Below are 24,205 nucleotides of genomic sequence, written 5' to 3'. Positions count from 1 at the left end.
CCCCCGAAAAAAGCTACCTGAAATCAACACTGTTCATGGTCCCCTAATTCAAATTCGCCTGAATCACACGAAGCTATTGAAACTTGAAAAACTCCACGCAAATCCACGATCAATAAATAACCAGTGTTCAGTGGTTTTATCCATTCGGCCACTGGTGGGACCAGGGCCGGATTATCGAATAGGCAAAGTAGGCAAATGTCTAGGGCCCGTAAGTCGGAGGGGCCCGGCTTCAGTGCAGAAGATTTCTCTGTTTGAAAATTAGTTAAATTTAAGAAATTCGATAGGACAGAAAATGCTGTACTTAACAATTCTTTTCTTAGTAAGCTCCTCTCGACTAGCCATTGCCGAAAAAAAAAAAAAAAAAATCAACAGCCTCCCGTGGGTCAGAAGTAACGCTACGGGATCTCGCGCCATCTAGATATATTCCTAGGTCCGCCTCTCGTGGTAGTACCGATGTATGGATGGTTCTTATTTATTTTCTAAATCTACACCTATACGTCGCGACATCGCATATTCGATATAGCGTTCAAGTCGAGTGCGAAGATATTACAATTCAATAGTGTTTTATAAAAGAGTTAAAAAGGGTGACACTACAGTGTGACTTGGGGTGACACCACGATATCCGCACCGGGTGTCACCGATGCTAGCTACGCTAATGTCACATTATATAAGATTTGTTTAGTAGCAACTTATTTAAATGGGGGCCCCAATTTAAATTTTGTCTAGGGCCCGCTAGAGGCTTAATCCGGCGCTGGGTGGGACCAAAAAAATAAATAAAAATTTATTGATGTAATTATTTTTTTCCGAACTTTGCTCCCCTAGAAAATTTTCTACAGACGACAATGTATACAGAGTATTTCCTCCTGCTACATTCTTCCTAATTACCATAATAAATTACTTTAACATTTAAAAAATTCTTGCAAAGATAAATAAAAGTTCGGAATTTTACATTTATTACCCGTTTTAATTTAAATTTTTAAATTATTTTTTAAAATGACATAATTTATCAACAGATTCTTATTGTTAGTTTCTAAAAGTTAAATAGTGAACAGAGAAAACAAATTTTATTGTTTTAATTTCCTAGTAGATAGCGCTGCTGCATTTATATTAACTATACTTCATTATTTTACTGTTTCGCAGTGAGTATTAAAATATTTAAATAAAACCGCGTTTAAAATTAAATGGCTGCACTACGACTGCAGAATCACACTACATCAGCAAGAGAATCCAATATACATAAAGAAACTTTGTCAACATCTTTTTGTTTTGCATCTCTCGTCATAGTTTCTATAATATTAATCATCCTCTTATTCATAATCTTTCTTTTATTTCGTAAATGGAGAAGCCGGCCTAATTGTCTGTACAAATACAATAATCCTCCATTAGTGACGACGCCATTTTGTCGCGTTTACACCAGCAACAACAGGACGAGGAATGTTCCAAACGTTACTTTTAAACAAGCGGCTCCCTACGATTCTCGTTTAGAAAGAGAAATGCCAATAATGGGTACGTCGATGTTGAATAATGTGTCTACAACCCCCGAACTTCATCACTTGGAAGATATTCATTTTAACACTGCCAGAAGTGACAACGCCAGAATTAATCACTATAAAAGAGGAAGGCGTTACGGATTGCAGAGTATTCCTCTTAATGTATGGAACAATGAAAGATGTTACAAGAATTATGGATATAATCCTCGTTATATGTGTGATATCCCCTTACAGAATAGCGAGAATGATAGCAAATCTACTCTAGAATGGGATGATTTTGAGCTTCCTGAGTATAATAGAAATAATAAACATGATTGTGGATGCTTACATCATGAACACTGGTTATAGACTTTTTTTAGACCGCTCTTAATGTAAAATTAAATTGACAGTGTACAGAAGTGTATTTTTGGATATGCAAATAAATAAATAAATAAATGTATTAATAAGTTTATTTTTAATATTTCAAAAATAATAAATACATTTGTCATTTTAATTTTGATACTTCAAATAAATTCAGATCCTGTAGTTTTAAAACCTGAAAAAAATAATAATTATTACATTTTAATAATAATTTTGCTTTTTACAAGTAAAAAAAGTATTTCCACCTCATTTCCACAACTGGTCCAACCCGGTATCAAGTATCTCGCAAACAGTTCTAAACATTCTGCATCCTCCCTAACGTAAGGCTTCAGAACTTCTACAAAATAAACTTTTATTACATTAAATATTAAGAATAATAATTAATAGGTGATAACTACCTGTGAGAGGAGGCTTGTGAGAATGTATGCTACTAGGAATACTGATGATCACTTTATGATTTGGTATTGCTGGCAGCTCCGTATTACTTTTGGATGATTTAAACCTTCCAATTATTAAATTTTCATAAGGTTTCTTATGGTGAGAGTGCAAAGGTAAAACAGGACTTCCATGAGTAGTAATCTGAAATATAAGTATTATTTATAATTTCAGGTTTTAATTGAATGTTAATGAAAAAGTTATAGAACTTACCTTGATCCAATGCCAATCTGCACAATACTGCACTGACCAATTTGGAAATAATTTTTCTTTGATAAAATGCACTTGATTCTGATTATTTGTTACCCAAACAATAACAAGGCAGTTGGAATTTGCCAGTTGAGGGATTGGAATATTCAATAAATCTTCATTACGTAACATGTGATAACTTTTCGAATTATTATTTAAAATCAGAAATATTTTACTGTATTATTATAAATTCATCTGTAACATCATCTTACCTTTTCTTTCTTTTAATAGATTTGTTAAACCATGGTGGATCCATAAGAATCACATCAAATTTATTTTCTACAGAATAAATTTAAGAGACTGCTTTTATGAAATTGACAAAAACAACTCAAGTTTTGTTCTATTTAAGTCAGAACACAATTAAAATTATTATTATTTAATTTCAAATATTACATTAATTATAATAAGTATACTTTAATAGTATTTGTCAGTAGACTATATTTCAGTTTCATAATGACATATTTAAATAAATTTGTCAATTAAAAACAAATGATTTCATCTGTAATTGCTTATATATACATAATTGTTTTGGGAAGACAAAAATAAATATGAAAAAAGTAATAATAATCCTGGATAAAATTATTTTGATACAAATTAAAAGTGTTTTTATAGAACAAATAATTTTCAATTTTATAAATGTTAAAATACAAAGAGTTGCAAGAATTCCTCTTTTATGTATATGTGTTGATGCCTTCATTCTCCACTGTACTTGTAGATGAAAAGTGGATGGATGGTCCCAAAATTCATGTTTTTGTTTTTGATTGTCATGATGACCAGATATGCTGAATTTTGCTCTTGCTGTAGTGGTGCTCTTCTCTTCTTCTATTCCATATATTAAACTTACCACCCCATTCAGCATAAAAACTCCTCCAAATATAACTTCTCAACATGACATTCTCTTATTGATTTTCAATTACTTTTTAATTTTATATTATTAGAAAGATTATGATAAATTTAATCCAAATTGTTCATTAACCGATTATCGACTTACCACAGGTTTTTATGAGAATTTGATTAATTCATTCTGGAGACTCCAAAAAATAAAAAATATATACTTTCTTACTACATTTATTTATACGTAATAATAAAAATACATATATACAAAGTCTTGCATTTTTATTAGTCATGTGTTTTCCATTTATTTGGGGTTAAAGAATCTGACTAATGTCAATTGCTTTTCTCTCTTCTTCAGGATTTTTTGGAAGTAATTAATAGCATTGTAATTGTAGAGATTCCAAAGCTTATTAACCTCAACCTGGTTTGGATGCCATTCTAAGACGGTTGTTCTGACATCCTCCCACTTTGTCAAAAGATCTTTAATAGCAAATATCAGATAATCCTCTTTTTCAGAAGAAAACATATCTCGCTGAGTTTCTTGGTGTTCTTCATTCGAGTTTGTGGCGTTCCTCTGTCGTAGGATCCATTGCAGGTTCCATTATGAGCTTTTCAATGTTCTTTATTTCTCAGATGTGATTTTTCTACTCCCTTGCTATTATACTCTCACCTTTCGAAAAGAAAAACTGACGCAAAACATAACGAGTGCCCGCCTGACAGTCTTGCAAATACTACAAAAAAATTGTTTCTTTCAGAAAAATAAAAGGTTGGAATTACAAGGGAGAGTTACAAAGTTTGGAGGAATACTATCTGATCAATATATACCAGGTTGAGCGTCAATGTTGATGTCTCCCACACTTCAAAAGGTTTCGAATTGTTATCTGAAGACAAAAGAAAATCATTCAGTATTCGTTATTTTCTGTCGCTTCTTTTTATGTTTGTTCACTGAAGTGTTCGTTGTCCTATCATAAAAATCTTTCACAAAAGTGTTCATTATCCGATTTGTTTGTTAACCAATCACCCACCTAATTTAAAAAATACTAATCGTCAATCATTTCCTCAAAAATAAATCTCAAAAGGTCTAGATGAAGGTGGTATCCATACCTGAGGTTTGCAGAATGTATCTTTTTTCAAAGCTGCTAACTTTCTGAGGCTCCAAGTATGCTTCTTGTGTCTATGCAATGATCTGTCACTGTGTGTTGTACATCAATCAATAGAGTAGCTGTTTCAGTTTCATTTGATTGCAGATTTGCAATCAAACAACTTTTGTCTACTCCTCTAGGAAGTACCATAAACAAAAATAATGAATCCTCATCAGAGAAGGCATTTAGTGTTCTGCAGTCTGCAAACTCAGACTCAGTCATCATTATGCAACAAAAATAAATGGTGGATAATTTTGAAATTGTCTGCAAAATTCATGTTGCATAATGATGACTGATTCCAATTTTGAAACTGCAGAACATAGAATGTTTTTTCTGTTGCAGAGTTATCATTTTTGTTTATGTCACTTCCTAATGGCACTTCCTAATGGCAGTTTCATCTATTATCTGCATTTGTATGCAGATGATAGATGAAACTGTACTTCACATACCTCTCAGGTAATAATTAACATAATTATAGTAACTTAAACTGGTAGCATTCTTTTTGGAAGGCCCTGTGCTTTGATGATTCTTTAAAATCAAGCAAATCACAAATTAAAATGATTTATATAATAAAAAAAACAACAGTTTGAATAAAATAATGAATATGTATTGAAATTCTGTATGTTAAATTAAATAAAAGTATAAGTCAGATTTTCTTAGCATTAGAATATTTTTTGAAATTATAAATAATATGCCATTGTGGCCACCACCACCAGAGATTCAGAAGACTGTCTGGCAACACTATTCCTAACTGGAGTTGGCTGACAACAGTTGTAAAAAGCAGAATAAAGTTTGTTGCCTCGTCCATCTGTCACCAAGGATTATGGATATAGTTGTCCTGCTCACATATAATAAAGTTTTGTTTGTTACTGTTCGTGTAGTAGTGAAATTTGATTTACATTTGCATCTTAAATTTGCAAATATTAATATTAGTGATGAATGCCAACAAGTTTGTATCACTAACATTAGTATTTGAAATAAGATCGGTAGGATAGAATGCCAATCCATAAAAGAAAGGTCTATTTATCAAACAAAGCTGAAACAAATAACATCAAATCAATATCTTTGACACTTTTCCAGTCAGAGGTTTATTTGTGAAAGATATTGATGTGATAAAAAAAAAAACCTATTTTAAACAATTTTGAAGTTTTAATATTGTTATCCATTTAAATGTAATTATAAAAAATTATTATTATTATTAACTAACTAGTAAAGAGATCAAAACCAACAAAATAGAATTTAATTTTTTAAAGCAATTATAAGTAAATATTAGAGAAATTTACTTGTATTCTTTATTAAATTTTCTATTTGAGAGAGATCACCTAGAAGAAATCTTGTTCGATCTGGAATTATATATTTTTTCCCCAAAAATAAAGAAATTCCAGGCAAGTCAAAAGGATATGTTGTTATATCAGATAAACTCTCTTTCAATTTATCAAATTTACCTAAAAATATATACAATAATTAAAATTTTCATTTAATATTTTATTTATAATATCATTCACAAGTATTAAGAATTCACAAGTATAATATCATTCACAAGTTTTATTTATAATATCATTCACAAGTATTCAAAATAATAAGTTAGAGAAAGTGAGAGTGTTTGATATTGATGATTAAGATGTTAAAGTTAATACACCAACAACAAAAATTCAGCAAAATGTACTGTACACTATAATAAACTAACTTCTTAAATGGTCATCATCAAATTTAATCTAATAAATTTAAATATGTTCTAATTCTAATTATGGTGACTGTTCAAATTAATTACCGTATTTACTCGCATATAAGATGATGTTTTGATTCATTTATCACAGCTTCAAATTCCTAGGTCGTCCTATATGCGCAAGCAAAAAATTCTTTGCATTTTGCAAATAATTTTTGTGAACCGTGTATTTGCATTTTTTACAGGAAACTTACCCTCTTGTATTTAAAAACAAGTATTTTATCTGGGTTGTTTTAATCATTCTTGTATATTGTCAGGAGTAAAGATGAATAGGATTGAATTCCAGATTGAAATTCCAAAATCACACGGAAGCCCAATATAAGTTTTAATCTATTCCCACATGAAAACAGATGATTATTCAGAAATCCAAATTCGGAGAAACTCATAAGTGTAATTGATAAAGAGTGGATTCAACTGTTAAGAATTGGCAAAAAAGGTTTCCGATTGTTCAGCTTTACATGAACAAATTATGTTATCGATTTTACAAGATTTTTCCTAAAAGTTTAAAATGCCACAAATTTTTGCGAGACAATGTGTGCATTTACATTCATTTGATATTTTACTTGTGATTAAATGAAATAAAATTAGAACTGTATTAATAAATCTAATTTTCTTTATTTTGATCTTTAAAGTCACATCTCATCCTATATGGGAGGTCGTCTTAACTTGATGATGACTGTTTAAGAGGTTAGTTTATTGGGCTGCAATTTGAAAAAGTTGTAGACCTATAAATTCCCACTCTCATCCATCTGTCTGTCTGTCCATCTCGAGAACAGAGTTAAATAGATGAAAGACGAGACCAGATATGAAAACTTTGGGGGCAAGAGTTCCCGATTAACTGTATAAGAACTTCTGATACAAACCAAAAGTCGCGTTATTTCAATTCAAAAGTTTTCCCCTAAAATGTGTTAGATAGATGACCAACACAACTCTATTGTTAAAGGAAAAGTATGATGTACAGTACTGTACAGGGGTCAAGCCACTACTAATTTGAGGTGGAGAGCATATATTTTAAATTAAATAAATCAAAAATATGATAAAAAATTGCAACCTGGCAATTTTTTATCTTATTTTTGATCACAATGCCAGGTTGGTATTGTCGACGATGTCATGATGGCACTGTGATGATGTCACAATAAATAATTGTTCACTACAGTATATATTTTTCTGGAGTTTTGGTGTTGGTGTGTTAATTTGAACTTCATCCAGTTTTAGGAAGTGTTTATTTATATAACATATTAAATAAAAAGCATTTGTTTTTCATTTTACCTGAATTAAATAACTCAACTAAGAACCTTTAAAGATACCAGCACATTAATATATTTAAAATAATTACAAACTGACAAACCTTTTTGATCCGATATGGATCTGCTTCAGGTCATTAATGTTCTACAGAATTAGAATGCAGGCCATTCGAATTTAAATATTTTAAAATTGTTAGAACTGTAAGGCTTTATAATGCCTACACAACAAAAATCACATGTATGAGTTAACAATTAACTCACATATTATTTTAAAATGTATATGTTAATATTTGTGTTAAATTTTACTTTATTTTAGTTTTAGCACTAAGGTGCATGTGATTCTTGTTGTATACACATTATAAAGCCTTATGGTTGGAACAATTTTAAAATATTTAAATTCGAACGGCCTGCATTCTAATTCTGTAACATTAATGACCTTAAGCAGATCCATATAGGATCAAAAACGTTTGTCAGTTTGTAATTAGTTTAAATATATTAATGTGCTGGTACTTTTGAAGGTTCTTAGTTGAGTTATTTAATTGTGTATAACCAGCTTTGAGAAGATTCAGAATTTTACCTGAATTTTTTTCATTACAAAATTCCAACAGAAAATTTTTATTTAATACTTTTGCAACAGCTTTTGCTTCAGAATTATTGTTTTTGATCTCTGTAGATGATAAAAATCCTTCATTAATGTAATTGCATTCTTTCCCCATCTTTATTAACTGATCCAGCGAATTCTCTAAAATATCTTTTATCTGTATAAATGATTATAAAATAATTTCAAAAGTAAATTTATAGTCATAGTCAATTAAATTTAAAAGTATTTACTTTTCTATAAATTATAATCAAAAATTTATAATAATTAATAAAAAAAATTAAGTCAAATACCTCATTGTATAAAGGATCTGAAATATCTTCTTCTCGCTTCCTCTTCTGAAAAACATATTTAAGTACTAAATTGTAAAAATATAATTAATAAATCAATTTGATTTATGAGTAAACATGAAATATTTGCAGTGATTTAAAAAAAAAATAACACTCACCAACACCAAAATTCAGAAAAATAGAAAAATTTTACTGTAAACAAATGTTTTTATCCATATATAACATTAGATATAGATGAAAATACTAGTTTACAATAAAATTTTTCTATTTTGCTGGATTTTAGTGTTGGCGAGTGTTATCTTTGAATCTATCCAGTTTTTGGAATTGTATATGATAATAACAATGTTATTCAAAACGTTGATATTTTAATTTTATTTTCTTTTCTATCTCTTCAGTACAACTTAATGCTCTTCATCTGATTGAAAGTATCCAGATATAGGCTGAATTTGTAGGTCTGAATAAGGTAGTTGGGATGTTATCTTAGCTGTAGACCAGTGGTTCTCAACCTATTTTTACCCATAGACCCCTTTTCTTCTTAATTTTTTTTTGTGGACCCTCATAGACATTGCACAAAAAAAAAACAACTTTATATTTTTCACTAATAAAAATGAAAGAAAAACTTTCAAAAAGATCACTCTCAAGTAATATGATGCTGATGGTATAAGACTCTCCTAACAAACCCTGGCCTTATAATCTCTCTTTGACCTTTGTCAATGAGATATATATATCATATACGTATTCAATATTTTAAATAATTTATATTTTAACCCTTATGTAAGAAATGAATAATAAAGAAATTGACAATATACATAATGTAAAAATTTAATTCTCAGTAAAACAATTGTTCTGAAGTAGAATTACCCTAAAGACCACTAAAATATCACTGTGAACCCTCAATTCAGTATTTTTTTCTGTGGACCCCCAGTAATGTTACATGGACCTGGTTGAGAATCACTGCTGTAGACCATGCCCAGAAGAATAAAAATAGTCAAAGGAACCAATGGTATACATGTGGAATTTGTGAGATATAGTGATGGGTCCAGACTACTTGCTAAACACATGATAGGCTTTTGGAACATGCTGTAGCTACCGTGGAGCAGTTGGAGCAAACTCTCCAAGCGCACGAATCATGAGGGTGCCAAGTTAGAAAGGGCAAAATAAAAACTTGTAAAAACATTTGTAAAAAATTTTTTTTGGATTTAATAATCAATCAATTATTCAAATCTAATAGTCCATTCGACAATTATGTACACTTTCTAAGTGCTTATCACCTGCATATCTTGTCACATCTTCTGATAAAACAATGCCAGAAGGATCAGAATTGTTACAAATGGCATATCCCTCCAACATTTAATTCACACCGCAGCCTCCAGTAACTTCTCCGACATTATTGCAGCATGCCTTATTTTTTTAACTTTGCTGGCGACAACAGTGACAGTTAACAAAGTTTTTCAAAACTAAAATTAATCAAAATCTATTTGAGAAGCAGCATGTCTCAACACCGTCTTAGCTCTGGTTACTATATCAATTGAGAAAACAATAGCTTGTCAACTTGATCTGGAGAAAGTGACTGTTAGATTTGAAAATGAAAAAGTGAGAAAACAACAATTTTGAAGTGTTTTTTTATGTATTTGTTATGAAACTAAACTTGCATACATTTTGCCAGTTTATATAATATGTAGTAAATGTTATTAGATACTCCGTACATAAAGAATTATATTTTGTTTTATTATTATATTTGTATTTATTAAATTGAATATCTTATTGTTGAAATTCTTCAAATCTCAAATAAATAGTTATTAAATAAGGTTTTAAATCAAAATAATTAGATATATGTTTTTAAATTAAATGTTCAAAATAAATTTCATGAGACCTCTTCCGAGGAACAAGGGGGCACACCAATCCTATTTGCTCCAAGGAGCTGAATTTGTAGCTAAGCCACTGTCTGGTCATATCCTAGTAGTAGTTCATACAATGGTGTTTCTCATGTTTTGTGAGCTTTTAGCTGTCCTTCACTATTTTGCTATTATTGCAAATGTGTCTATAAAATACTAATCGTATAGTATATTCTGGTTCTCTATGAAAATAATTAGATTATCCTATTTATAAAATGAGGTTTTTCTGAAAAATCTGATCAATTCAAATTGTTTTTCCTTTCTAATTGTTAAATGGAAGTCATTGTAATTGTCAGCCATCAGAAAATAAATGTAGATCATTGGAACATTTTTAATCAATTATAAAGAAGTTTATACATACGTATGTAAATGCATTTATGAAAAATATAACTAAGTTCTTTGACCATATGATTTCATTTAATTGAAATTTCAGCAATTTGCTATTTTATCTTTGTCATATACTCTTGGAATCGTTTAAGTTTGGTTTATTTGGTTATGGCAACACAACATATAGAGGATGCAGCCTGGGAGGTGTTAAAAACACGAAGAAAACTGGAAAACTCTACAAGGCTAGCCATTAGTGAGGCACAAACTCACAACCTCCTACCAATGTTCAATGATTTTATCCACTCAGCCACTGGTGGGCTGGAACCTTTAAGAGATGTAGATTATCAAACCTACAATTGGAGCACAAAATAAAAAGACCTTACATCCAAGACACTTCATGGAATATGATTCTCTACAGTTTGCTCTTCAGTACTTAATGACCAGCAAAATACTTGATCATTACTGTTAAAATTTAATATTTTTTACATGTATAATTTTTCATCATCACGTATTGCAAACATGATATTATTTGGTGGCATATATTTAATACAGATGTAACAATGAATGAAAGAAACACTAAAAATGAGGAGTATAAGACTGTCTACATGAGCAAAACATCAATAACAATCATGGATTGCAATACAAATTTTTCTGAATTATGCCACTCCATTTTAGGCACATAGAATTAAGATGTAAAAAGAATTTTGAAGCAAAATACTTTATAAAAATATCCCGACTACTCTTGTTGATTTTGGATGGTCTACAATTTTTCGAAATGATATTACATTGATTTAACTGAAGATATATAATAACTGCACTACATAAGACAGATATTACAGATAAAATATTGGAATACATATGAAGAACGTTTATTTACAACGGTTTACATTAAGAAATATTCTAATCGGATGAATATAATAACTTTTCACGAAGGATAAATTAAAAATCTACCTTTGTATGTGACGACGATTGTTTATCCGCTAATTTTCTAGCTGCACTGTCCATTACGAAATGATTTTCAATATGAAATATAGAATCGAGCACACTTACACAAAATTCGCTTCTTTTTTCAGTAGTAAGATCTATACATGTATTATACATGCGATTAAGATATGTTTTATGGCATATCAACCAACCTAGATCGTGGCTTGCAATAATTGCCATTTGCCCACGTTGTTTACAACCCGAAAAACACGCTGCTTCTTTTCATACTCTCTCTAGTGAGAAAAGATGTTTATTATTAATTGTATAAAATTTTTAAATGGTAAATTTAATAATTATTGCGTAAAATTTTAAAATAGATTATTTATGTTCGATCATTAATTTATGCTCTTAAATAAATAAATATTTAATCTCAACAAAAATTAATTAAAATATTTTCCCGTTTGCTGTAAATAAGGTGGCAACACTTACTCTATTCTTAGGAGCTAACATGTGGTTTGTATCAAGGAGATGAATATGAAAGACATAAAGGTATTTTAAGTTATATTTAGTTAACAGGTCAAAAATTTTTATTAATTTTTGAAATTCTGTTGAACTCTGTATATCGCGTAAAGTATTTTAAAATATTATATTTTAATTAATTTAGATTAAGCGCAAGAATGCTAAGAATTTGTGTTCGTGTATATACTGACAGTTCTATTAATAGTTTAAGCGGTTTCATCGTTTGAATGAACGTGTTTTGATATTGATGATTTTCATATTGTTTTGAAAATTCATTTGTTATGGAGGAATAAAAATGTCTGTTCATTTACGTAACATTCCTAAATTCCAAAGGAATTTGAGTACAAGTTTTATGGTCAACTATTTGAAAAACTATCATATTATTTAGTGATTTCTAAATATAACAGGGGTGAGCAAACTTTATTACCAGAGGAGTCAAATATGGTAAAATTGCAGCTTTAAATGGGCAGTTTGTACTGAGGAGGCCACTAAGGTGCACCTCTTGATGAAAGAATCAGTTGTGTGGATCATCCAATTACATCCACGAGTAGCCTCGGCTCAGAGTCAAATAAATGATCTCGGGACAGATGATGGAATCCACTGGTAGTTGTCACAAATTTATTTTCCAGGATATGTATAAAAGTTACAATCACGTCAGCCACGAATAATGGTTGGGGTGTGCCACCAGGTGAGCGACCGGGTCAACCCAAAAATTGAGTTAGCCTCGGTCTGATGTCATGTAGGTTGGGAAAGGTGGTCAAATGCCCTGTTGCCAACCACTGCAGTACCTTATTGGAGCTGTAGATCGTGCCTGCGGCCATAAAACAAATAGACTAATTGTCTACGTGTGACTCTTGGCAGGATTTAGCCTTTGAAATCATCCTATCTTTAATTTTGCAGACCCTCAAAACTGGGGTAAGATTTAAAAAGTAAAAAAATCCAGAAATATTTCTCCAAACAATGCTAAAAGTCAATTGTTTTCCACTTTACTAGAGGTTGCTACAAGCTTGTAAAATGCCAGAAACGCCATTGTGCAGATTACTTCTGAGGCATGATTGGAGTTGTGTTCCCTGCTTTTTTTAAGTATATTGCATGTACTACCTAATTTTGAGGGCTATATTTCATAAAGGGTAATGTTAGACCAGAACAAAGAGAAAATTGTTAATTATCAAATGTATACTTGGGACATATCACTAGAGGGGAAAAATACAAAATCCTACAACTAATCCTCAATGGAAAGATTGAGGGAAAGTGTAAATGAGGTCGAAGACACTGTCATGGATGGACAATATTAAAAAATGGACAGGCATACGAAGCATTGGGGAGGTAATAAGAAAGGCTGAAGATAGGAACTCTCTCTCCTTGGTGATTGCTGACGTCCAGGGGACCGGGCATGGCACATAAAGAAAAATGTTTAGACCATCAGTTCCTGACTTTTCAGTGGTATATTATAACTTCATGGGGCCAAGGCAGATTTGAATTAGGACCTCGTGTAGAGTGTTGACTTCAGAAATTTTTCTTTGTGGGAATTTTTTGGGAAGAATCTCTGGTAACCTCATTTGTTTTCTTAATACGACTTCTGGAGGGTTAAGTTCTGTGCTACTACAGTGTTCCTTGCATCTGTGCCACACCAGCAATGTAGGGTTCCCAGATTTGTCCAAAATTTAAATATTCTTACTGCAGTTTATAAAAGATTGGTTTGGGGGCCCTAGGTAATTACCCTTAATGCCCATAGGATAATATGTCACTGTGACTTTTTTTACTCTTATGGTCATGATTGCAGTTCTGATAAGGTCCCAACTGCCTCTTCAGGACTGGCTAAGCAAACCTACCTTTAGCAGTATCTTCGGCTGAGGCATAAAGGAATTCGGGGCCATCCATAACCCAAATACCCATAATTAAATTTTCAGCAAAGCAAGTACACTTATTGTCAATTTTAATTTATTAATTTTTTATTTACATTTACAATAAAACAACCTGAACAGGTCAAAATCAAATTAAAAAACACATTTTGGCATGACAGAGTCTTTTATTAAACTACAAGCAAGTTCTCTTATGCTTTATTGAAGGAAAACTTTTCTGGTAATTGCCACCTCAGTAGACAATGGGTACGTTCGTTGAGTTAAACGAGAATGACGTCATCGTTATTCTTGTTTCGTTAGACTTTTCAAACGATTCGTTATAACTAAATGGCTGTTTCTAAAATCGAAGATATGAATGTTGCTAGTGCAGCCTTATCCAAAATATCTTTTTTAGGTTGCTTCGGATGGACAGTTATTTCAATCATTTCACCTTTTAATTCACAATTTAAACACTCGAGTAGATCTAGAAACATCGATATTGTCGGGCGCCATTTTCTTAACGAAGTAAACTAACTCTTTTCTTCGTGAGCTTTGTTAGAGTTTCGTTTGATACGTCATCACCGCGGAGCATGCACACTGAGCGAGACTACTACTTTTCGAACGATTCGTTACTAACGTGTTTAACTCGTTCGACTTAATGAATGTACCCAATATTGCAAATGAATTTAATCAAGCATGTACAATTATGATGTTCATGTACACTGAAAATGGCTTTACTCTGCTAGCATTACTTGAGGGGAACATTAAAGAAAATGTGAATAAAGATAAACAAGTTTGGAATGTTGATTTTAATTTGCAATCTGTAATGAATTTGTACAATTTGACCAGGTTAGAAATTACTTTTGTTTTCAACTCCACAAAATTTAAAAGTTTGTTTTGAAATTGCTTTTCTGATTATCGTTGTAAATCATTTTACAAAAATTTGACCATGTGGAGTGGTTAGAATATGAAGTTTTAGGAAATATAAAAGCATGGAAATATTAATTATGTTTCCCTGATGGATTGAGGTATTATTAATTTAAATGAAATAAAAATGTACAGTATAACAGAATTAGGCACATGCCTAGATTTGTCTAATCGTCAAAATGGCACTGTCCCTTTGCTGGCCATACATCTGAGCTTATGATTGTAACTTCCCAAGTTGTGAGTTATGCTTACAATCTGTTTGTATGTTATACTAATAATAATTGGCAAACTTACAAGAATATTACTTATGTACTTGATTACTTCTTGTTCTTGTTTATTTTGTTAGGATTAAGCATAAAATTGCTTGAGAGAACAAATTGTACAGGAAAACACAACAACGATAGATATACAGTCTTTTTTGATTCCAGTGGATATTTGTTGTGGACAATATGACCCTCATCGGTCCTATCTTAATTATACATCAATCTGGATGGCAGAAATTGTGTGTGTGTTATAGGTATATAACACACACACACAACTTCAACTTCTAGTGGCAAGTGGATTTCATTGTATAATAATATACCTGTACTTTATAAAACTGGGAGTATGGTAATCTTCTATTAAAACAATAAAAATTAAATGTTGATATAAAGAAACTTGTATATTCTATAAATTATAAGAGGAAAGAGTGTAATAAAATACTATTAGAACTGTAAAATATAAAAGGTTGGTAAAAGAAAAACAGAAATAAAACTTATTAGTGTTAAAAAGAAATCTGACAATCATCGTATGACTAATAGGGTTAGTCATACAGTGATTGTCACTTGTTATTGGATGTTATAAACAAACAAAATAAATTTAACATTTCTTTTTCTTAAACACTTTATTAATCTCATTTAAAGAAACCAAAATTCTTTACTGTAGTGAGAAACGTTTTCAGTTTCTACCAAGTCATCCTCAGTTTCAATGGATGCATTCCACTATGCATCAATCTCAGCCACAACCAATGCACTGGTAAACAGTTTAGTGGACTTTTACCAGAATGTCTGGCAACCTAATAAGATGGCAGAAACAAACAGCTCTATATTGGCATTTGCAGACTTATTTTGTCAAAATAACTTTGAGTTAATATAGATAAGAAATAAGTATTTTCAACTGCTCAAGAAGTAAAAATGGTACCAAGTTTTATTATATGTATGTTTTATATATTTATTTATTTATTTATTTGTCATCTGTCTAAATATTAAATGAAGTCACTGTATTTAGTTATAATAAATATTAAAGAACACCCAAGACCAAATCTTTATAATTAAACACCTACAAGCTGAATTTTGTTAGACTATACAGCAGCAGATCTAGCTTAATGCTGATTCAATATAACACAGTCTGCTTGACGCCTAAAAAACCGCTCAAAATTTACGCCGATTCAAATTAACATGGTATTTCATTGATTCGTATATACAGTAACATGATTATTCCCAAACATGAACCAATTGGCGAAAGGTGGCAATTCATCGTAGCACTGTACTTCCCTTAAATCTATGTTAGTTTTGTGCAGTTTTGGAAAAAATATAACATCATGGATGCCATAGGAAATATCGACTTCGCTTGGCAAGAATTAACTAATAAATGCATGAACAGTGTGTGGAAGAAGTTATGGCTGAAGGTATCCAAGAATTCTCATCACGACGAGCTTATCGCTGTATCGTTAGGTTAACAAAATTGTCAACTTATTCAATATAGGAAATGTAGACAAGCAGGATATTGGGGAGTTACTGCAGGTTTCTTGTAAGTCCCTCACCAATGACGACCTTCAAGAACTGGCAGAACAAGGAATTCGTGTAGAACTGGAAAATAGAGATTCTGAAGATGAACCCGAAAAATTTTTTTACGGTTTTTCTTAATAAAAGTTTGGTAACAATAACCGAAATTGTTGATCAAATTGTAGCGAATGATCCAGATTTTGATAGGAGTGCCAAAGCAAGACGAGTCATTTTGGATGCCATTTTCCACTACCCCCATTTGCTTAAGGAAAGAAAAAGAAAGCGACCAATGAAACTACACGACTTCATTGCAAAAAACAAGAATTTCAGAAGAGCCAGCACCTTCGTCACAAAAGTTAACGTTACATTTCTGTGCACATATGTTTGTGTTATTTAACATATATTATTATGCAAAAATTTATATAAAAATAACTTAAAATTATAGTAAAATTTGCTTATTTTTCGGTCGCGTGTTTCCCTATCCCTATTTACTCTGTTAAAATGGTCTTGTTTAATGCTGTTTCGCTTAGTGCTTTGTCGTCTAGGAACGCATCCCCCTCGTTAAGCGGGGTCTTACTGTATTTAGGTTAAACTTTAATCATTGAAACTAATTTAGGTTAAATTACTTAGTTTTAAACTTTTACTAGTCTTGTGAATTCTTGAGACTAAACTGGGGTATCTCAGTCTCATCTTGGTAGTGAAAGCTTTGGGAAAATTTAAATTTATAAAAGTATTTACATCATATGTTGATATGTTTGAACCGTGCTAAAAGTATCCTAGCAGCAGTGATCTAGACATTAGTTCTGTTAGTTCTGGAGCGTGTGGAAAGAAAACTTTTTCTAATGTATTTTATATTCTGACAACCTTGGCTTCCGTGAAGGGAATTATATTTTTTTTATTGGTTTGATTAGTTACTCCCAATATTCCATAATGGCAGATTTATTATTAGAACTATAGGTTTTTTAAATATAATAAACTGTTGAATGCTATTCTGCTTGATCAGTACTTTTTCACAGAATATCCTTAATTCTGTATTTCATTACATATTTTAGGCATGTTTGTAAGGTAAATGCACATGCATGTAATGCAAATAATGTTCTAAATTCAAAGCCTATTGCATAATTTTTAAGTCAGTTTTGTTGTTTTGATAATTAACTTTTGTAACTTTGTTACATAACAAGTTTCTTGAATTTAGTTTTGCTTTTAGATGTGAAATATTTTGATAGTAATTGACAAAACACACTCAGCAAATAATACACCACCTAACTACTCCTTAAAAAAAAAAAAAGTTGCCAAGAAAATTTATTTAAACATAACATTAGTTACATTTAAATAAATTTTCTCAGCAACTTAAAATGTAGTTGGGTGGTGTATTTTGATAGTAATGGAAGTCTCGGTCTTAGGAGACAATGTCTGTCTTGTCTTGATATTGGCAGATGATGTCTCATTCTTATGTTAGTTGTTCAAAGTAGTGTCTTGTTGGCAAATAAAAAAGACATTTACTATTTGAATTTTCCAATATTCTTTTTTGTTACTTAATAAATATTTACATGAACACTATTACATATTGGGAACATGTTGGAATCAGTATTTTATTTTGAACTGTCATAAGCTTTAGTTGTTGTCACAACAATCTAACATGATTGTTTATGAATGCCAAAAAGGTAGAAAAATCTGTAATAAGATAAACTTTGTTAAATTTTCAATTATAAGTTTGGGTTTTAGGCATATTAAGGCCAGGAACACACATGCGTAAAATTGTGTGGCAGAAAACTGAATCAGAAATCAGCTTTCAGTTCAGTTTCTGTTTTACGCTTTTATGCCAGAACACACATAGGTAAAAATTCTGGCTGAATAGGAAATATCATTGCCATTAACAGTGCTAATTTTATTAATTTTTTCTTCTCCTATATCTATCCCTTTGTACCTTCCATTTTTTTCTCCGCTTCCTCTGCTATAATATAGAAAATTTAAATTAATACACTTGTATTCCAAATTCAAATAAAGAACGTGTGATCTAAATACTAGGCCTATATATCGATTCTACTAGACCTACCTCTTATTTGAAATTTTGCACCTATAGCCATCCATAAACGTTGTTTAAATACAGTGTCTTTATACATGACACTGATATGGTCAAACGGATTCAATAAACCCCTCTATTTCATTTATTTTTCGTTTTTTCAAGACTCACAATTATAGGATGTCAACCCTCAATGCCGCTATTGTTAGAATAAAAACCACGTGTCTACTTTGACGTCACAGAAAACACTTCTCTTTATTGCAGGAATTTTGGCATAAAAATTTTACGGCGCAAAAAGTAGTGACATGCTCTACTCTTTTTTTCAGTTCTGTTCTTCCAAAATTTCAGAAAAATTTTTACGCTTTCTGTTTTATGCTAGATTTTACACCGAATTTTATGCACGTGTTTTCCTGGCCTAATAGCCAATTGAAAATTTAACATAATTATCCAAACTACAAGCGTTTATACTATAAAATAAAGTTTATTTCTTCTGAGAAAAGGCATTAAAAACATGTCATTAACATCTGCAATTCTCTATATCTGATTTTAATGCAATAAATACATACAACTTAACTTACTATAGTATTTGCCTTCGTAAAAGAGAAATTAGATAATGTGTTATTGATTTAGTGAATTTGTTAATACATATTATCATCATATGTCATCACATTTAATGAGTAAATAATTATGAATTATTTGATGATTAAGTTTATTGATAATAACACTTATTTACCCTAAAACCTTGTCTGTAGACTACTTGTGTGGAAGCCACAAAAGTCAAAGTTGTAAAGGAATGGTGAATTTTTCACGGATAAGACACTTTTATGTATATAGGTTGTGATTTATACCCCAGGTTTCAGACTACAATGGAGTTGTATTCTTAAACCGGGGTTAAGCATAAAAAAACCAATAGAGAAGGAACATTATTTAATTAATACAAATAAAATTATTATATATTAACTGCCCTTATGGACATGGCATAACAACCGAGGTTTTAGGTTAATAGCAAATTATTATATTCTAAATTTTAATATTTATTTAAAATATTAATAAATAATTTTTTCAAAGTAAAGAAAAGATATTTGGTGTGGTGTAGGACAGTTGTTCTCAGTCAGCGTGCCATGTGTGCTAAAAACTTCATATAAGTGTGTTACAGAATTTCAAAACATTATTTTAAACTGTTAATGTTGTCTACTTTTTAGTATTTTTTTTTTTAATATAAAAAACTGTAGTTCTTTAGCGATGCATTTTATTTATACACTGGTTGACAATTACTAGGGAACAACATTTTTTTCATGAAATGCCATTCAGTGCTTGGTGACAACACAATCACTTGAATTAATGAGCAGAGGGCATTATTGTGCAAACCCTACAATTTGCATAAAAGGTCTTCTTCAGAAATGATTCTCAGTGTATAAAATTTACATCTATATGAATAACATATGATAGAAGTTTGAAAATCAGTAATATGAAATTTCAGTTGAAAGCGAATATCAGTTGATGTCTCAATGACATCTTTTGAATGCATTTAATTGTGGGCAAGCAATTGGACAAATTGAACAGGGGGGCCAAATTGTCACTAAAGTTGCAACAGCAATGGGTGTCAAAAAACTTGATTTTCCAATTGAAAAAGAATCTGAGTCCAGAGAAATAGCCTTACATATCGTTGGGGGAGCTGCACAACAGCCCAAGATGATTGATATGTATCCCATTTAGCAAAAAAGGAACAAAATTATTATACCTGCACAGTTAGTCACCAACCTAGCACATGCTTTAGACATCCACATATCTTACAAACCATATGCTGTTGGTCTATACCAGGCCTGGCCAACCCGCGGCTCGTCACATTAAATTGTGTGGCCTGCTAAGTGATATATATCTATTAAAACTTTTGATTCCCGTTATGTGTATACCAAAACAATTAAATAAAGGAAATTTGCATATGTCATTGTTATAATGCACAAGTGCAAGTACGAACTCTTGGTATAACAATAAAATCTTATTCTTTTTGTATTTGTTTTACTTTTTTAAAAGCATGTTTGCCTAAATTGTGGCCCACCATAATATTACGTGTGATCAAAGTGGCCCACAAAACAATTTGGGTTGGCCAGGCCTGGTCTGGTCTATACACTTAGAAGTCCATGAAGTAGGTTCACTTATCATTGTGTCAGATTACAATGATTTAGGGACCATCATGACTGGAAACATCAGAGTGGTCCAAGATTATTTTCTCAGATGAATCCCAGTTCAGTGTTGTAAGCAGTTCTAGACATCAACTGTTGTGGCAAGAATAGGGAACATGATTCTAACAAAACATCCATGCAGTTCAGAATTATGATCCTGGTGTCATGGTTTGTGCAAGTATCACAATTAATGGGAGAACAGTATTACTGTGAGATTCTGAAGGATTGTCTTTTTGTAGAGCAATGAATCTGGACTTTGTATTTATGGACAACAATGTCTCTGCTTATTGCTTGAGTTGCCTAAGTACTGGAGAGTGAGGACATCCAGCATGCATGGAATGGCCTGCATATTCTCAGATCTCAGCCAAATAGAACATGCCTGAAACATAGAGGAAACCACCACTTGGACTCTTTAGAATCTCAAAACGCAATCTTAAAGGAAGAATAGATCATCATCTCAACCTCATTTATGAACAGTCTCGTAGACAGTATACCAAACAGATGCAAATTATGGTAGTTCAAGATCATCATACATCACACTGATTCTGCCAAATCTGTTAGTATTTGTGTAGGTCAATAGATCCACAGTTATCACACCACAATATTCCACATACACATTTCTTGTTTTTCCTATTCTGCTGCATTCCATAGCAAGGAATGTCTGTCCATTTGTGTCGATAAAGATCTCATAGTGCCTTTATTTATATATTATATGTAATTATATGTAATGATAGTTCTTCCTCGAACAGTGTCCACTACTAATTATGCCAAAAAATGTTGCTTTTCCCTAGCAAATGTTGAAAAATGTATAAATAAAACATAGGGTACATTTGTAAAGTCAAACGAGTTACACACATTAGTAATGAATTGTCTGAAAAGTAGTAGTCTCATTCAGTGCACATGCTCTGTTGTGATGACATTTCAAACAAAACTCTAACGAAGCTCACGAAGGAAAGAGTTAGTTTACTTCGTTAAGAAAATGGCGCCCAACGATATCGATGTTTCTAAATCTACTCAAGTGTTTAAATTGTGAATTAAAAGGTGAAATGATTGAAATAACTGTCCATCCGAAGCAATTTAAGAAAAATATTTCGGATAAGGCTGCACTAGCAACATTCATATCTTCGATTTTAGAAACAGCCATTTAGTTAAAACGAATCATTCAAAAAGTCTAATGAAATAAGAATAACGATGATGTCATTCTCATTTAACTCATTTCACTTTACGAATGTACCCATAATTGATCCAATACTGGTTTCGTCAAACTTGCAGTCCTTTAGACTTGGTGATTACATTAACAATTATGTCATTTGAAAGTGCGTATCATACTTAGCTATGAATTCACAGAATTCACACTCAACAACCTTTTAAAAAACCAGTAATAGTAATTGAAAACAAACGTTTTCGACCATTAACTCAGTCTTCCTCAGATTCTAAATATTGAGATTCGTTACAAGTCCAAAACTCTTTCAGAACGTATTCAAATTTTTGAATAGAACCGTTGCACGTTTGTGTTGCCATGGTATCATACGTGTTGTTGACATACGTAATACGTGTGAAGCAAAACACAATGTAATTGCATTCCATATATAAACGAAGGGATAGGGATGTGCTGTACATTAAATACAGGTATGGGGAACATCCCCTTCGTAAGAAAACTTCCAAGCTTGAGAAATGTTACACACATCTTTAGAATTGATGCAGGTTGTGCGCAGTCCAGCTTTGTATATTTCCAGAGTTTCCAGGGTTCGCAGATGTTAATGACATGTTTTTAATGCCTTAGCTATATAAAAATTTTATAAGGAAGCAATCTGATTGAAAATTTTTAATTATAATTAATTTGTTTTATGCTTAATTATGAGCAGATTATAAACATCTGTATTCTATCAAACTAGTGATTTTGTGAATTTTGAGAATCTAAGCTAGTGTTTGATTTAAATATAAACCAGATGTCCCTTTTTAATTATTAATCTATGCACAGGGTGTGTTCAAAAAGTTTTGGGAATGAGTAAAACCAAATCAAAATGTGTTGGATGTAAATATATTTGTGTTTTGAATTTTTGATCCATTCCTGGAACATACCTTGTATAAATGAATCTATATGATTATTATTTATATGTATATATCATTCCATGAATTTAGTATTTTTAAATGATATTCTTCTGTTTTCTAAGATGTAACGTATCCTTATGACTAACTTTAGAAATATTGTCAACACACAAACCCTTGTATATGCCAAAAATCAAATTTTACAGGAACAGCAAAAGGAGTTTAATATTGCTTATACTAGCTTAAGATTTTCTCATGTGAAGGTTTTCATTATAATTTGTAATTGCATAATTACCTAAACTTACTACTAATTAAACTCATTGACAGAAAGAAAGGATTTAGTCACTTACATGGTTTCCTAATTTTATTAAACTTCTTAATACACCGGGTTGAAATATAAATCATCTTACTGGGAACCAATTAACCGAAGCAAAATTTCTAAATGTTTGCAAATGTTTTCGATGCCCCTTCTGGGCTCTTTTTCAGGCGTTCACTCAAAACCGTTGCAAGCTAGTTCTTAAACTTTAAAAGATATTCAATTTCATATTCCTAATGCGCATGCACTCCAAAACTTAATCAAACATCATGAACCAATATAAGATTCAAAATGCAAACTGTTTATAATTCAAATGTTTATAAACCCAAACAAATATGAAATACAGTAGAGCGTCGAAAAGTGGAACCAATTGGGGACTGGGGTCCTTCCAGTTAATGATTTGTTCCAGTTTCCGACTTTGTACGAAAAAATACATTAACCTGTCCGATGTTCAAATTTTTCTCCGTTGCGTATCGCTTCCTGTTGAATTTTTCTCCGTTGCGTGTCGCTTCGTGTTGAATTTTCGTCGATTTTAAGCCTAACGAAAATTTTTATAATAATCATCGAGGCTATCGTATCGTTAAAAATTATTTCTGCATTTTGTACAAACAAAATAAATATATTAAAGAATATAAAAAACATGAAAATTATACTTTAGAAGTAAATTTAGTATCAAAAACATTCGATTCAGCACGACACAGTCCGACTGAAAATCATTCCACTTTCCGGCCATTCCACTTACCAACGTTCCACTTATCGACGCTCTACTGTAACATAAATTTAAATGTTATCATCCATTAGGAATTGCCATGCTGTAGAAAGTGTCATTTCTTCCTTATAATTAAGGATGTGGCTATTTATACATACAGTATGTATACGCAATTAGCTATTTATACAGACAGTATGTATATGCAATTGGCTATTTATAGACAGTATGTATATGCAATTGGCTATTTATACATATATTTCTACTATACATTCTATATGTCAGACGATTCCAGCAGGCTCCATTTTTGTCAGCTGTTACTAGAAATTTAGTTCAAAAGAAAACTGTTTTTAATTTTTTCTAG

General features: G+C 31.3%; 3 protein-coding genes across 4 annotated transcripts in view; 1 reads left to right on the top strand and 2 right to left on the bottom strand.

The window, feature by feature from the left end:
* LOC136981509 (uncharacterized) overlaps positions 1-24,205 on the bottom strand; it is a 177,235-nt gene that overhangs the window by 94,092 nt on the left and 58,938 nt on the right. The window lies entirely within an intron of this gene.
* On the bottom strand, positions 1,922-11,782 carry Mettl4 (Methyltransferase like 4). Of its 2 annotated transcripts, none has more exons than XM_067277806.1 (9): positions 11,542-11,782; positions 8,372-8,416; positions 8,058-8,238; positions 5,794-5,955; positions 2,747-2,813; positions 2,499-2,673; positions 2,249-2,429; positions 2,096-2,187; positions 1,922-2,025 (listed from the first exon to the last, which is right to left on the bottom strand). In XM_067277806.1, the coding sequence occupies exons 1-9, from the start codon at positions 11,752-11,754 to the stop codon at positions 1,975-1,977; spliced, it is 1,167 nt and encodes a 388-aa protein (XP_067133907.1). In that variant the 5' UTR covers positions 11,755-11,782; the 3' UTR covers positions 1,922-1,974. The 2 variants fall into 2 exon arrangements, with proteins under 2 accessions (XP_067133907.1, XP_067133908.1); XM_067277807.1 differs by having other exon boundaries at positions 8,372-8,413.
* Positions 11,986-24,205, top strand: part of LOC136981498 (L-gulonolactone oxidase-like) — a 33,194-nt gene continuing 20,974 nt past the window's right edge. The window contains exon 1 of the mRNA XM_067277805.1: positions 11,986-12,063. Coding sequence (XP_067133906.1) covers positions 12,043-12,063 — 21 coding nt within the window. The 5' untranslated portion in view covers positions 11,986-12,042. The remainder of the gene's footprint in view (positions 12,064-24,205) is intronic.

The sequence above is a fragment of the Centruroides vittatus genome, unplaced genomic scaffold, assembly GCF_030686945.1.
Source record: "Centruroides vittatus isolate TY-2023 unplaced genomic scaffold, ASM3068694v2 contig_766, whole genome shotgun sequence".
In the NCBI taxonomy this organism is placed as follows: Eukaryota; Metazoa; Arthropoda; class Arachnida; order Scorpiones; family Buthidae; genus Centruroides; species Centruroides vittatus.
The sequence above is the reverse complement of the archived record's forward strand: the minus strand, read 5'-3'. Positions and strand labels throughout refer to the sequence as shown.

Coding starts and splice junctions, on each gene's coding strand:
- Mettl4 (XM_067277806.1), bottom strand. CDS start 11,754: ATGGCAATTATTGCAAGCCACGATCTAGGTTGGTTGATATGCCATAAA. Junction 8,239..8,371: donor CAGATCCTTTATACAATGAG/GTATTTGACTTA, acceptor TCATTTATACAG/ATAAAAGATATTTTAGAGAA. Junction 2,674..2,746: donor TCTATTAAAAGAAAGAAAAG/GTAAGATGATGT, acceptor TAATTCGAAAAG/TTATCACATGTTACGTAATG.